At 47.6% G+C, this 16294-nt stretch overlaps 1 protein-coding gene across 1 annotated transcript; it reads right to left on the bottom strand.

The window, feature by feature from the left end:
* Nucleotides 1-255: 255 nt before the first annotated feature.
* PSMB1 (proteasome 20S subunit beta 1) lies at nucleotides 256-16288 on the bottom strand. The gene is made up of 6 exons (XM_059401477.1): nucleotides 16110-16288; nucleotides 13598-13705; nucleotides 10151-10232; nucleotides 7374-7503; nucleotides 2195-2301; nucleotides 256-545 (listed from the first exon to the last, which is right to left on the bottom strand). The coding sequence occupies exons 1-6, from the start codon at nucleotides 16220-16222 to the stop codon at nucleotides 360-362; spliced, it is 726 nt and encodes a 241-aa protein (XP_059257460.1). The 5' UTR covers nucleotides 16223-16288; the 3' UTR covers nucleotides 256-359.
* Between the last annotated feature and the right edge of the window lie 6 nt (nucleotides 16289-16294).

Raw genomic sequence — 16294 nt, forward strand, 5'->3', positions numbered from 1 at the left:
TGAGAAGCAGAGAAAGAAAGGAAGGGGCGCCTGCGTGGCTCAGTTGACAGATGATTGCCTTCGGCTCAGGTCATGATCCCAGGGTCCTGGGATTGAGCCCCACATCGAATTCCCTGCTCAGCGGGGAGTCTGCTTCTCTCCTTCCCCTTGCTCATGCTGTCACTCACTTGCTCTTTCAAATAAATTAAATCTTTGAAAAAGGAAATGGAAGGAAAAAAGAAATTCTGTCCTGCTTAGAGACCACAAGTTATAACACACTGCTTACTTCAGCCTTTATTTTTTAATAAAGCACATTAGTCCAACAGTTCCAAGATACAAAATTCACCAGTTCTGAAGTGACAAGGATAACAGCACAGAAATCAATCCTTCCTCAGGGGAACGGTCTCCTCCCGGATGCCCTCCTTGGTCACGATGCAGATTCTGAGCGCGTCCCCGGTGTACACGTCCCTCTCGGCCGCAGAAACGAAGGCGTCTTTCACGAGCCGCATGGCTCTGTCCAAAGACAGTGGGACATGCTCCACGTTCTGCATGTTCTTGAAACCAACCTGGTGGGACAGGAAAGGTGGCTGAGTCATCACATGACAGTAGGAATGCCTTCAAGTATCTGAGGATTCGCAACGAACAGATCACACAAACCTGGTATGTCTGCGAGCTGAAAAGCAGTGACACCTGACACTCATTCACCAAGACAGAGCTCCTGCTCCTGAGGAGCACACACAGCCTAGAGAGGACATACGAAAGCAGAGCTGCGGGCCCCAGTGTGCTCCCAGCAAGAAGGAAAAAGAGCCAGGAGAGCTGGAGCTGCCGTAACTAGGTCGCCTGATGGGAAAGGCTTTGGCAGAAGATACTTGGGTGCAGGAGTGGGAAGGGTGAGCCACAGTCAGAGGGGAGTGACACTGCGGACCCAAGGCCTGGTGACGGGGCAGGCACACCACACCGGAGGTGCGGGTGTAAAGAAGAGTGGCAGGAGACGCGGCAGAGAAGCAGCACACACCAGTGGCTACACATCTGTGATACACTTCAGAAGCACAAGGAAGGAAGCCTGGAGGCAAAAGGATGCTGGGAAACGCAGGCCTCAATTTAGCAACAGTAACAGAAAAGGGGTAAATAAAAAAATGTACTTGCAAGTCAGAATACAAAATTAGGTGACAGAGAAATGGTGAATATGGGGAGAAAGATATATATTTTTTAATCTTTAAAAAAATTAACATATAATTTAGGATTTGTCCCAGGGGTACAGGTCTGTGAATCATCAGGTGAACACAGCTCCAGCACTCACCATAGCAGGTACCCTCCCCAGTGACCCTCACCCAGCCTCCCCACCGCTACCCCCAACTCCCTCCGGCAGCCCTCGGTTTGTTTCCGGAGATCAAGAGTCTTATGGATTGTCTCCCTCTTGATCCCACCTTGTTTCATTTCTTCCTTCCCTACCCCCCAAAACCCCCCACCTGCCTCTCAAATTCCTCAGATCAGAGAAATCCTATGATAGTTGTCTTTCTCTGATTGACTTATTTCACTCAGCATAATACTCTCTAGTTCCATCCACGTCGTCCCAAATGGCAAAATTTCATTTCTTTTGATGGCTGCATAGTATTCCATTGTGTATATGGACCACATCTTCTTTACCCATTCATCTGCTGATGGACATCTGGGCTCCTTCTGTAGTTTAGCTATCATGGACATTGCTGCTATAAACATTTGGGTGCACGTGTCCCTTTGTATCACTACATTTGTATCTTTAGGGTAAATACCCAGTAGCGCGATTCCTGTGTTGGAAGGGTAGATCTATTTTCAACTTTTTGAGGAACCGCCATGCTGTTTTCCAGAGTGGCTGCCCGAGCCTGCATTCCCACCAACGGTGTAGGAGGGCTTCCAGGAGAAAGGTTATTTTCAAGATCTTCAGGGAAAGGTGCCAGAGAACTGAAAACATGGAGCAACCACTAACCACTGTAGACACCAGAGCCTGGACTTCATAGAACACAGAAGATGCTACCGCCGTGGGGCAGAAAGAGGCCACAAGATAGCCAGCCAAACAGAGACAGGAAGACTGGGGTAGGGAAAATCAGCCAAACATATTCAGCAGGGACACACAAGAAAGCCCTGATGTCTCCATTCTCCTCCGCTGGCAAAGAGGAGAACGCAGAGGAAAGCACTTTGTGTCAACGTCACATGCAACATGGATGCAGTCTCTTACCTGGTTGTCAAGCAGGGGCTGGAGCATGGCACTGGCTGAGCCTCCAGCCTTGAACGAGTCTCTCTGGTAGGACCCTACAGGGTCAAAGCTATACACGGCTCCCTTCCCTGAAAGAATAAAACAATCTCTATAGGGGTCCATCCTGACCACAATCCCAGATCACAGCAAGAATAACCCTAGTCGAAGTGGGACTATGCACGTGACTAAAATTCCAGCCAAATTCGGTAAGAAGTACATCCGCTGTGATAGCCAGGGCTCCGCTCCCCTCTTCCCAGAATGTGGTCAGAGGCACGCCTGCCCGTTCCTGCTTCCTGATGGTGTTTTTGCCCCTGGAGCTCCCTGCTGTCATCAGGGGGACATCGTGGATCGCCCAGTGGCTCCCAGTACATTTGTGGTCTCGCAGGCACACTGGTGAGTCACAGCTCCTGCTCTGAGTTCTGCACCAAGCTCCTCAACAGTCCTAACAAATGAACTAGTGCACTTCTAGCACCGACTTGCGTTAAAATTCTTCTGCTGAATGTGAACAATCACAAAGAAGATTCACTGTGTGTTTTTACTTTTTATTTATTTTTAAAGTATTTATTTGACAGAGAGAGAGAGAGAGAGAGAGAGAGAGAGCGAGCGCACAAGCAGGGGGAGTGGCAGGCAGAGGGAGAGGGAGAAGCACCTTCCCGCTGAACAGGGATCCCAGGCTTGATCCCAGGACCCTGGGATCATGACCTGAGCTGAAGGAATCCGCTTAATCGACTGAGCCACCCAGATACCCCTCACTGTGTTTTTAAACTAAGCAGTAGCACACTCTTTAGCATCAACACTATAAAAAAACCTGATTCTAATAAAGGAAAAATTTCAGAAAAACACAAACACCACAGGCAAAAGTTTCTGCCTAAAACGTCATCACTCTGCTCTGTACTACTGGAGTTGATCAGTATTGCAAAAACAAAAACCAAAACAGAACAAAACAAAACAAAACTACCAAACCAGAATCTGGATGTACACATTTCTTTCTTCTTTTTTTTGGATATTTTATTCGGTGGAGAAAGAGAAGAGAACGTACGCACAGGAGCAGGGGCGAGGGGCAGAGGGAGAAGCAGACTCCCTGCTGAGCAGGGAGCCGCTGCGGATCATGACCTGGACCGAAGGCGGCAACTTCACTGATGAGCCACCCAGGCACCCCTGAATGCACCCACTCTTAACAGCAGTTACAGAGTGCTACAAGGGGCGGAAAAATGGGCCTCTCGGGCTCTCCTGAAGGGTGCATAAATTGCTATGACTTTTGAAACAGCAATCTGGCAGTAGTACCCATTTAAATGGAAAGGTACACACCCTATGGCCCAGTAACAATCCCACTGTAGATCAGATCTACCTACAGGAAGGCGTATTTTCACCAGCACCACCCGGAACGCAGAGGGAGACAGGACTGCCCCACGGCCCACAACCACCAGACGATGTGCAATGAAGAGCCCTATAATACCTGTAGCACAGTCCTGTTGTTTAGAAGCGTAGGGAAAACACATACGTATTTGTACAAGCACACAAAAAGCACGGTGAGATAATCTGCAAACTGTAGTTGGTGCTCTCTGTGGGACTAGAGGCAAGAAAGGAAGGGAATCGTCTGGTAGGCTTCGGTACTGAGTCTGTTACCGAGCACACGTGCCACTGTAATTTTTTTTAGAACAACTGTGTTTTGGGTGTGAGACATCATGGGTCATTTACGAGGTAGGCCTTAAAAATGACACCTGTGGTCTAGAAAACACATCACACCAGAACTTAAACACCTGGGAAACGGGAGACGAGGACAGCTGTCTTCCCCCCACGGGCCTCTGCTGCGCTCAGCGGTGTGCGCTTTCTCGGAGGCAGAATTACTTACACCTCTCGGCTGAGAAGGCAGCGTCCGAGGTGCTGAGGTCGCCCAGAAGAACCCAGGGAGTGTTTCTGCTGGGAGCAAGTGTGGGACAAGACGGACATCCCAGTGGCCAGTTCACTAACTTCAGCACACGAAAAAGGGACAGCAAGTACAAAGCCAAAGAGTCACTCTATCTCTCAGCAGGCCAAGAGGCCACAAGTGAAACGAGCCCAGGTTTTAACCAAAGGCAGAACCAATCTCAGAAAGAGCTACACACAACACACTGAAGGAAAAGAGGGTGGGGTAAGTTGAAGACCAGAGCTTTGAAGACCTTCCCCCGACTTAACAAAGGCAAGAGACACATGTGTAACATCAGAGCAGAATGGCATGAGTCTTGACTATAGATAGGGTGCTTTTTCCTCACCATAATGCCCAATCTTAAAAAAGCACAACAGCTTCAATGTAAAAAATAAAGTCAAAACAAGACCTAGAAAGAAATAAACATAAACCCCAAAAGGGCGAGTCCTAACAAGGTAGGACACTCAATGTCATTAAAAAAAAAAAAAAAAAAAGGACCATTAGCCTGGACCATATGCAATTCAGAAAATTCTGCCATAGCTAGACACCCCCCAAAATTAAGAGACAAAACACTCGTGGGAGCGGCGCCTGGGTGTCTCAGTGGGTTAAGCCTCTGCCTTCGGCCCAAGTCATGATCTCAGGGTCCTGGGATCAAGTCCCGCGTCGGACTCTCTGCTCAGCGGGGAGCCTGCTTCCCTCTCTCTCTCTGCCTGCCTCTCTGCCTCCTTGTGATCTCTCTCTGTCAAATAAATAAATAGAATCTTAAAAAAACAAAAACCAAAAACTCCTGGGAGGCATCCACTGCATACATTACAGAGCTAAAACCCCTCCTAGGTATTCACGCCCCAGCTACAAAGGCCTTTCTGAAGAGCAAACCAGGGATGGCATCAACAGAACAAAAGTATGTCTTCTCTGACCCAGCAACTGAACCTCCGGGAATCTTTCCAGGGAGGTGTAAGTAGTTAAGAAGTTTACAAAACTGTAAGTACAAGGTTGTTCATTACATTGTTTCCATTACGGAAACTGCAAACAACTGAAATGACCTTCAGAGGACTGCTAGGTGAATGCCGGTGGAGCTACAACCTATGTAAGTCAGTCAGCGATTCATTACGGATCTTTACTCACTGGCATGAAACTGTCTCCGTGACAACACATCCCATGTACAGACGCATGCACTACACACTCTACTTACACAGCGCACAAGCACACACGACCACCAAGATATCTGGAAGCATGCTCACCAGAAGTTTAATAGAACTCCTCTCAAAGTAGAAGCTTGGCGTGATTACTACTCTCATTCCTGTATCTTCTCATACTATTCAAAACTTCTACAGTACTACTGTTTTTGTTTCAGAAAAACTAAAGCCATTTTTAACTGGGCCACGGGCGGGGGGGTGATTGTATGTATGTATGTATGTATGTATGTATGTATTTATTTATTTGACAGACAGAGATCACAAGCAGGCAGAGAGAAAGAAGGAAGCAGGCTCCCCACTGAGCGGAGCGCACCTGAGCCAAAGGCAGAGGCTTTAGCCCACTGAGCCACCCAGGCGCCCCCCGGGGGGGGGTTGATTTTTAAAGCATGACTGTAAGTAGAGACGTAACAGCGCAGAGGTCAGAGCGGACGGCTACTGAACTGGCTATCCCGAAAGGCAGTTGTTGGATCTAGTGCCCTAAGGACAACCACTGATCTCACTGTCCTAAGTTCAGCCGTTGACCCCAGTGTCCTGAAGGACAGACATTGACCCACCTACCCTAAAAGTCTCAATTACGAGCACTGCTCTCCTAGTCTCCTAGTCACATAAAATCCTCTAAAAAATAAGAATAAACATAAAGGATAATCAGGGCAGACCAGAGAAGATTTAAAAAGAGTTGGAGGGGAGCCTGGGTGGCTCAGTCCTTAAGCATCTGTCTTTGGCTCAGGTCATGATCCCAGAGTCCTGGGATCAAGCCCCGTATCAGGCTCCCTACTCAGCCAAAGGCCTGTTTCTCTCTCTCTTGCTGTCTCTCTGTCAAAGAAATCAATAAAATCTTAAAAAAAAAAAAAAAAAAAAGACAGTTGGAAATGCCTGAGAATACCACCAAAACATCAAAGAACAGAGCTTTGAACTCAAAACAGATTCAAACCCAAACCTTGGCTGGGCCTTTGCCCTTCAGTAGATGTGAGCATTCCTGAACTGGTGTGTGTCTTTCAGTAAAACTCAAAGGATATTGTCTAGTGTTCTCAAATTCAATGGCAGCTATTATTAATGTTGCTAAAACCTGACTTTGACATTCAAGTCAGACATACTTTAAGTGAAAAAAAGTGTTCAGCATGTTGGGTTTGGCAAGATGACCTGAGGCTAGACTACATCCATGCCTTGCATTGCCTCTCAGTTTGCAATAAGGTTAAAAGCCTCAAAATACACTGTGTCAACCTAATTTGTCTACATCTAAACCGTGGTAGATAACAGGACTAGAATGCTCCCGGAGGCCACGTTTGGGGGCAGCTATTAAGACAGAAAGAAAACAAAGGAAAAGCCCACGGAACAGAAGGGGCAGGAGTAAAAAGTGGATACAGGACAGGAGAAGAACCCAACTCCTTGCCATCCAGAAATTTTCCCTCTCAGGAGATACACTTTAATATATTGTTATCAGCCGGGCATTTCTAAAACTTTTTTTCAGTGGACTACTGTAAATGGTGGCACAGATCTGTCCTGAGAGATAGTGTCTGGTTTTTGGAAGCGAACAAAAGTCAATCCAAATGAGATCCAGTGAAAACCACCAGGGTCCCTGCTCTGTAATACAGCTTTGTATCAAAAAACAGGATGGGCATGTCAAGTAACAGAGACTGATTTTCTTAGGCCCTCCAGATAGTCCTGAATACATTCAAGATACAATGTTGGAAATGCATACATTTCTTTTAAGGCACTGCTTTTTAAAAACTTAAAAGTCAAATATTTTTGGAATGTACAATGATAATTAGATCAAGCTTCTTCAAGTCTGTTTTCTCTCCATAAGATTCAAATGCTAATGATCTACTACTTAACTCATGTGAGATCTTCAGAAAATACTAGTCATTATCAGGGCTTCCGGATACAATCTGCTGATCACCTCTTTACTTTCCTTTTACCTTCAGTTTCTTATTGCTTTAATTAAGAAAAATGAAACTGTTGGGCAAGATGGTCTTTATGGTTCTTTTCGACTCTACATGGAAACACACGTTATCTAAAAAATGCCACCCCCACTCCATTTTCCAGAATGAAAGAATTCTACCTTCTTCATCCAGTCCCCCGATGATGTTGTACACGTAGTAGGGAAAGAAACGTCTTGAATAGAGGATTGTGGACAGCATGGCAGCAATCGCCCCGGTCGTCATGGTTTTGTTATTAGAATGCTTGTACATCTGCAAGTATTAACGAAAGTAACAGGCATGGAGAGGCAGGTTGTACTACAGACTTGAACGAGGAACAATCAAGTTAAAGGGTGAACACCGATCTGGTGAAAGAGTGCCCATCTCTTCTGTGATCACACAGCAATACTAGCATACCATCTGGGAGGGCTATAAAAGTTTTTAAGGGAAAGAACTTTAAATCTGCCCTCAGCTATTTTCCATGCCACCTTTATCTCAGGAACTGCTCATTCAAGAGCAAATGCACACACGAGGCTTACGTGGGGTGACCTGGGAGGAAGACTAAAGTCCAGCTCTCCTCTACCTCTGCCGGCGTCGGCAAACTAGACCGTTGGACCAAATGCAGCCCACCGACTGCTTCTGCAAAAACAGCTTTATTAGAACAGTCTCGTTCATTCAGATCTACCTCTGCCTGCACACTGCAACAGCAGAGTCAATGGCCCATAGAGCTGAAAATAATTACTCTCTGGCCCTTTACAGGTCAAGTTTGCTGACCCTTGATCAGACCCAGATACAAGCCCTTCTCTTTGCAGAGCAGATACCTGTGAGAACAGAAGGTGTGAGGGCAGGACCCTTACTCTGGGAAGTGCTCTTGCTCCTTAAAGCATCTACAGTGGAGAATACAAGTATCCAAAGCAAACCTTATTGTGATTTTGAATCCCAGATTTACTGCAGTCTTGGGGAACCCTAAATTATCCAACAGAGAAATTCTACAAAAATTACAAACATAAAATAAACTTAAGTTCACAAATTTATGAGCCACAGAACAAGCATCTCTAAAGATTCACTTAAGAATACAGGCCAAAATAATCAGTCAAAATACCAAAAAAAAAAAAAAATTGGGAAAAATAATCTTTGTTTCAAAACCAAGCATCAACACTTTAATCACCACACCATTTATGTGATAATACATGAAAGAAATTTCAAGGATTGTGTAATTGTATTGAATTCACTGTTCCTTGTTTATTTTATTAACACAACACTACCCTGCTAGTCATGTACTTCTGTACTTTAAGTTTCACTTACAAAGTATGTACCAGGACGCATATAAACATGTCCATAAATGTACAGGGAAGCGTTCAATGTAAAGATTTCAAATACTACTAATAAATGGTTAACTATTGAATGTAATCATGTCTACACTCCAACGAGCGATTTCAAAATGATTCAGAAACAGGTTACATTTATTACAAACTCCAGTACCTATGACATCATTCGTAAGTGCATATGATCTCGTGTTACTCAAAACCAGGCAAAGACAGAACGTGCCCGCCTCTGCTAACTTCTTCACGTATCAGGTGTCCTTACCACCACCTAACAGTTGGGACGCGCACCCGACAGAAGTGAACCCTACTCCACCCTTGTATTTTTGCCAGTGAAGAGTATGTATTTACTAGTTACTCTCACAGATAAAACCCGTTTTACTTATCTTCAGAGAAAAAGAGAGCATGTCCGTGCACACAGGCCGGAGGGGAGGGAGTAGCGCAGGGAGAGGGAGAAACTTAAGCAGACGCTGTTCTGAGGACAAAGCCTGACGTGGCGCTCTACCTCACTACTCCTTGATCATGACCTGAGCTGAAACCAAGAGTCAGACACTTAACCAACTGCATTACCCAGGTGCCTCTAAAATCCCATTTTAATACAGGCTACACTACTCCTAGCCTACTCTCCTTGAAATGATTGGAAGTTACATACTGCTGAACATACAAAGGGCTTAATAAAAATCCAGGCGCCCACGTCTGGTGGCTCAGAGGGTTAGGCCTCTGCCTTCGTCTCAGGTCATGGTCTCAGGGTCCTGGGATCGAGCCCCACATCCCGCTCTCTGCTCAGCAGGGAACCTGCTTCCCCCTCCCCCTCTGCCTGCTTCTCTGCCTGCTTGTGATCTCTCTCCCTCTTTCAAATAAATAAATAAAATCTTTAAGAAAAAAATCGACGTGCCTCTACTTTTATTGAAAGTCAGTATTCCTTTGTTCCTCATGCCTACCCATCTCACACAAAAAACATGCAGGCAGTGACACCGTCAGCCCCTCCAGAATCTGCAGGACAGGTTAGAAAGGCTCATTCTCGCACTTCCTTCTCATACCACCCTTTCCTGCTGTTCTACTCCTACCCCTCAGGTATCAAAACTTCCCTAGCGGGCAGTCAACTGAAGCCTACCAAGGTGGCAGGTGAGGACAGCTTGGGTTGTACCTCCTCATCCAAACACTCCTGCCTCGTCTACTCCTGTTCCTGCTCTTGCATCCTGTTGACTCAGAATGCAATGCTGCAAAGAGAGAAGGCACGTCAGCTAAGGGCATTCCAAACCAAGCTCCTATGCAGAAGCTTGCCTCCTCCAGAGAACATTTGTTTTTGAAGATTATCTTCTGAAGAAACCCTTCCCAGGCTACCTTGAAAAGGGTAGAGAACCTTTATATTGCACAGAGATTTTAACAAAGGGAATATTCTGCGGTTTCACATTATGCTACTTTCATGTGGCTGTATGAACAGTATCATATCATTTTCAGAATGGGCGACATGTAGTTTCATCAGCTAACCTGGAGCTTCTCCCGCTATTCTGAACGACAGTTCTGCTGTACACTTCCAACAGTGGAAGAATTGCCATTAACTTTCCATAGCATAGACATGTAAGGAAGGCATCTACCTTTAGTCTTGCTTCAATAATCTTTGTCAGGGTAAGACAGTCTCCATGAAAACCACTGCATCCAATGACTGTTTTGTCTGTTCTGTAAAAAGCACATTTCAAGAAACTGAGCTGGTCAGATAACAAAGTAAAACACGCCTTGGGCAATTTTAAATTTAAAACTCCTATTCCCACTACTTACCAAACGGTAATGGGACTAGTTAGCCCTTTGTTGTTGTGGGGAGGGGGGTCATCACTTTATTCCCTCCGCTACACTAATTACATGCAGATCAAAGACTTAGAAGAATTAAAGAATGAGTGGCCTACAGAAAACACAGGTGATACAATCTTGGGTTGGGAGCCACCTACTTAAATATGATACAACCCAATGTACACACAGAGAAGTTTCATAAATTTGACTACACAGCAAATCAAAAAATATTTTTTTAAAGATTTATTTGAGAGAGAGAGAGAGACAGAGAGCGTGCGCATGCATGCATGAGAAGGAGGAGGGTCAGAGGGAGAAGCAGACTCCCTGCCGAGCAGGGAGCCCCATGGGGGACTCGATCCCACGACTCCAGGATCATGACCTGAGCTGAAGGCAGTTGCTCAACCAACTGAGCCACCCAGGTGCCCCGCAAATTAAAATTTTTAAAAAGATTTACTTACTTACTTGAGAGAGTGAGGGAGCGAGTGAGCAAGCAGAGGGAGGGACAGAGAGAGGGAGAAAGATTCCCTGGCAGAACCCCCACTGAGCCGTAAACCTGACTCAGGGCTCCATCTCTCGACTGCGAGATCATGACCTGAGCAAAAACCAAGAGGTGGACACACAACCCACTGAGCCACCCAGGTACCCCTCAAATTAAAACTTATATAGAGAAAAATGATAAAGAGAAAAGAAACCCTACAGTAGATATGACCGAAGTCTAATTTTAACCTTAGTCTAAAAGGGCTCCTATCAATATCAAAAGTATTAACACACTGTATCATGGGATGTAATGTGCAGCATGATGACTAGAATTAATAGCACTGTACTGAAGGTTTTAAAGTTGCTGGGAACAGATCTTAAAAAATCCCCAACAAAAGAAAAAATTCTGTAATAACATACGGTGACAGGTGTTCACTGACTTGTGGTGATCACTTTGCAATACGCACCAATATGGAATCATTATGTTGTACACCAGAAACCACTGTATATGTCCATTACATCTCAATTAAAAAAAAATGGGAAAACTGGTACAGTTAAATGAGTCACATAAAAGGAAACACAAGTCACCATGAACATATGAAGACCCTTCATGTTGTTCACAAATCCAAAGCTACACAGGAGATGATTTCAATCAATTAGCCTGGTTAATAATGCCTAATGCTGGGGAGGCTGTGGAAAATGGTACTCCTAATAAATAACTGGCTAAGAGTATATATTAATTTAATTTTTTAAAAGGGTCATTTGGCATATCCAGCCAAAATTTAGGTGAACATCAGTTTTGTTCAGTAATTCCACTGCTAGAAATTTATCCTGTAAATATACTGATGTAAGTTTGCAAAGATGACTACACGCTTATTTGGGAAAGTATACGTGCTACGTTAATGGCTCTGTAAACAAAACAAACAAAAAGCAACTTAAATGCCCACCACTGTGGAACTGATTAAATTCTGGTAGAGCCAAAGAAATTCAACCAGGTCTCAAAGACTTCTGAATTTCAGTATCAATCTATACGGAAACCTGTATCAATATCATCAAGATAATTGCAGAAGTCACATGATAAACTCTTCCTTCCAGAGATTTATGAGTGATTCATACAAATCATACCTGTCCAGCCAGGGGAACTGACAGCTCTGGGGGCATCACCAGCATTTCCTGACCTATCGCTACAACCAGCCTCACTGCACCGAGTTAAAGAGCTCCAATCCTCCGTAAGGCTGCAGTGTCTTTAGTTATCAAGATGGTCAGTGAATAATACCAATAGAGTAGGACAAAATCTCGGAGCTTTAAGATGCTTCTCCCAGATATTCGGGTGCACATTAAAGGGAGGAGAGTCTGCATGCAAAGAATGAAGACTAAATGCAGACTCGCCAACAGGTGGGGAAGAAGCAAGTTTGGCTCTAAGTCAGCCCCAAAGGACCTGGGATTAGGTGTACACAGGCAGTTTCAGCTCTATGTATGGTTCAGTGCGGAAGATGGATGATAAGGATAGAGGACGTTACTAACGTGCTATCTATCTACATACCTGTAGTATTGCATAAAAAGAAAAAAGAACAGGTATTCTCCTCATAAACACACACGCTAAAGCAGAACATTACAAAGATAAGCAGAACCTTGCATGACAATGGTATTTGTAAAGTTAGGTTCTTAAATTTTATCTGTGACATTTACTACTTTCAAATTATGAAACATCTTAGAAGAAATGAGGTAGCATCCATGCACTACGAATTAGAGAAGAGAAATGTCGAAAGATGGAAGGAGAGTGGATGCAGGGGCGTCTGGGTGGCTCAGTCAGTTAACCGTCTGCCTCCAGCTCAGGTCACGATCCCAGGGTCCTGGGATGGAGGCCTGTGTTGGGCTCCCTGCTCGGCAGGGAGCCCGCTTCTCCCTCTGCCCCCTGTGCATGTTTTCTCGTGCATGCATGCGTGCGCTCTCAAAGTCTCATAGAGGGAAAAAAAGAGTACATGAAGAGGACTGGGAAGATGAAGACAACCATCAGTTGTTCTTTAGGATAGGGTGTAGGCTGGGCCTGGCCCAGGAAGGGAGACAGAACCCTCTTCTTTACCTACTCATAACACAGGGCCCGATCCAAAGGACTTGAACCCCATCAATCCATTCCTATTACAATTCAGGGTTAACAGGCTCTTGTGGACTAACTTAGGAATTAACCACCATTTGTAACTGTTTCCAAAAATGTGCACTACAAACCAACGCCCATCAGTGCATATTTCATTTTCATGGTTTAGAAAAAATATAGCTAGCCCATTAAGACTGTGGCTCACAGACATAGCTGCTTAGATTCTGGGTAAATGTTCTGGTTAAAAAAAAAAGTGGGAGATTAAAAAAACATGCAATGGGTTAACACATAAAAGAATGCAAAGCTATGTGATAACGAAACTATACAAAATGTTAACAATAAGAGCCACGTGACAGCACACAGGTGTTCACTATAAAACTCTTTCACCTTTGTTGTATATTTGAAAATTTTTATGATAAAATGTTAAGGTAAGAATATTTCCTGCAAAAAAAAAAAGAAAGAAAGAAAAGAGTATTTCCTGCCAGTACAACAAATACCATGAAGACTACACATTGAATTATTAAGAAATACCAATTCAGAAAGCGATTTTCTAACAAAAATGCAAACTAAGCTCTAAATACGCAATCTAAAATCTCATGAAATAAACTGTTTAGAAGTGGGATCTCTTACAGCAGTACACCACCACAAGGCATTGGGAAATGCATCCCTAGAAATATTTACTTACAATTTGTAACACTTGGGGCTATCCCGGGTGTGAATCGAATACCCTTCACTCAATCGAGTGTCAGAAGCAACAATCGAAAAATCTTCTCCAGCGATTGCCAATACAGTTCTGCGGGGGGGGGGGGGAGACACAAAAATTAATGAATATTTGTGGATGATTAATAGCACCTCTCTCTAGAGGACAGTTACCTGTAGCATATATTGGAATAAAACCCATGGGATTTGAGCAAGAGCAGAACTCAGATGAAAGATGAAACATCAGAGGGAAAAGACCCCTTCCTATGAGTCATCTGGGAAAGAAAAATTTAAGTACTCCCTGAAAAACACACGCCTAAATCAGAGCAGAAGTCACTTAACAGAAGGTAACCGAAAAACCACTGGCTTCTCATAACATCATCAATACATAACGACATCAAAAACATTAAATACTGACCTTGTGCAAGATACTGATATTACAAAACTGGACCCTAGTCCTGCCCAGGGGATGAGGGACAGACAGTGGTACCAACACCAAAGCCCTCTGAGCTGAGAGGAGGCTCAGTGGTTTCATTCCTTCACATCCAAGCTCTTAGTAAACAGCATCTGTCGGAAATGAATGAGCAAATCCCAAACCTTTCCTCTTACTGTGTACGATCTTTGCTAACAGTTTACAGAAAAGGCCTGAAGGACGAATTCCAAAGAAGTTTATCCAGTTCTCATTCCGGATCTCTCCGGACTGTGGGTCCGCTGCTCAACATCCTCATGCACACATCAGAGACCCTACAGTAACTACCTATCAGGACCGTGCAAGAGTTAAAGGACTTAAGGACTGTAAAGCCCTTTCACTCGGGCCTGGACCGTAACGGGTCCTCCCGTGTTAGCTGTGATCGCTGTGGCATAGGCGGGAGGAAGGAGCGTGTGATCCCGGGGATCCTGAGCTCCGGAGATACTGGAGACCCCGCCTTGCCACTTCCTGGCTCTGTGGCGGCCGCCGCCCCGGGGGCCAAGTTCCCGCGGGCAGTAGCAGCTCCCGAGTAACAGGACGACTGCCCGGGCGAACGACAGGGATCACAGCACCCAGCACAATGCTTCACAGACGACCAGCCTTCAGGACACGGTCCGGTCCCTTCACTGAGGCCGACGCGCCCTGAAGCTCTAAGTACCAAAGGGCGGCATTCCGGGTCCCGCGGACAAAGAATAAAGGGACCCGGGAGGATCCAGCAACTCCACACACGTCATTCAGGCGCTCCTTTCGCTGTGAGCTCGGGGAAGCACCTAGGGCTTACGGGCAGGGCGCGCGGGTGACTCCGCAGCACCCTCACGTTCCGCTGCAGGGCTGAGTGGTCTTACGAGGGCCCCTGGGCCAGGAGCGCCGCGCGAGCCGCGCCGGAAGCGCTGCCCCAGGAAGATGGATGCAGCAGCGCGGCCGCAGTGCGACCCGGAGGAAGCGGGGACACGGGGAAACGCCAACTGGGCAATTTCTGGAAGCACCGACCGTGCCAGAAGTGCCAGAGGCAGCTGGGTGGCCAAGACTCTCAACCGGGCCAAGCAGCATGTGGCGTCCGTTAGGGCCGCGAAGAAGGGGCTGAGGAATGACGCGCTTGGTTTTGGTTCGGGCGACCTGGGTCACGGCGACAGCGAAAGTCGAGGGAGAAAGGTTTCAACTAAGAAGCCCCAAAGGAAAAACAAGGAATAAACAAACAAGAAGCCCAAGAGGAGGGACTCGAGAGAGGCTGGACCGGGCAGCCCCGTTCGGGAGTCGCCCGCCCACGGCGAGCGGAGCCAGGAACGCGGCCGAACCCGCTGCGCTGCGGGGACCGGGCGCGGCTACGCGGGGAGCGGCCGCGGACTGCGCTCCCCGTCCCCGCAGCGCCTCTGCCGACTGGCCCGCGCGGTGACGCGGTCCGGCGGCGAGAAGCCGCAAGGCTACACGAGAGCCGCCCCGGGCCCGACCCGCCCGGACACGACGGACCCCGGGCCCGACCCGCCCGGACACGACGGACCCCGGGCCCGACCCGCCCGGACACGACGGACCCCGGGCCGTCGCCAAGAACCGGGTCCGCCCGAGCCGCGGCGGGGGAAGCTACGGACGCGCCCCGAGCGCCGCCTCCCTCCGGTCGCCCCGCGCCCCCGCGCCCCCGCGCCGCGCAGGAAGCACCCGCGTGAAGCCGCCGGTGCAGAAGGACAGCGCAGGGCGGCGGCATCGCAAGGGCCGCTCCGCTCCCGTTCCCCGGAGCGACCGGGCCCCCGGACGCAGGCACCGAGCCTTCACGTAAACGCCGAGCGAGGTTCCGCTGGCGACGCGCCCACGACCAGCGCGTCCCGACGCTGACCCATCGGCCCCCAGGAGCAGCGGCGGCCACCCCGCGGCCTCGCCGTCCGGCCGGAGCCCCGCTCAGACGCCGCGGAGAGCCTCGGGGTCCCAGCCGGGCCTCCACTGCGGTCCACGGCCTCGCTGCGGCACGAGCGACCGGCCGGCAAGGCCGCCACAGCCTGTAGAGGGACGGGGGAAAGCGAGGCTCTCGGGCCGTTACCCTCCGTTGAAAGCGTAGGGCGAGAAGCGCAGCTGCACGGGGCCCGCGGTGCTGGCGGGCTCCATCGCCGGGTCTCGGCCGGGTCCCCAGCACCCTACGGCGGTCGACAGCATCGCACGGCGGGGGCGGCTCCGACGGCTCCGGCGGCGGCTCCCGCGGCGGCGGCTGCTGTCTCACGGCGAGAT

Source organism: Mustela nigripes, chromosome 5 (assembly GCF_022355385.1).
Source record: "Mustela nigripes isolate SB6536 chromosome 5, MUSNIG.SB6536, whole genome shotgun sequence".
In the NCBI taxonomy this organism is placed as follows: Eukaryota; Metazoa; Chordata; class Mammalia; order Carnivora; family Mustelidae; genus Mustela; species Mustela nigripes.

What these genes read in the sequence shown, in the direction of transcription:
- PSMB1 (XM_059401477.1), bottom strand. Translation starts at nt 16,222, where the DNA reads ATGCTGTCGACCGCCGTAGGGTGCTGGGGACCCGGCCGAGACCCGGCG. An exon ending in AGCCCCAAGTGTTACAAATT is followed by an intron (nt 10,233 to 13,597) that starts GTAAGTAAATAT and finishes TGCTTTTTACAG; the next exon opens with AACAGACAAAACAGTCATTG. An exon ending in CGGGGGACTGGATGAAGAAG is followed by an intron (nt 2,302 to 7,373) that starts GTAGAATTCTTT and finishes TTATTCTTTCAG; the next exon opens with GGAAGGGAGCCGTGTATAGC.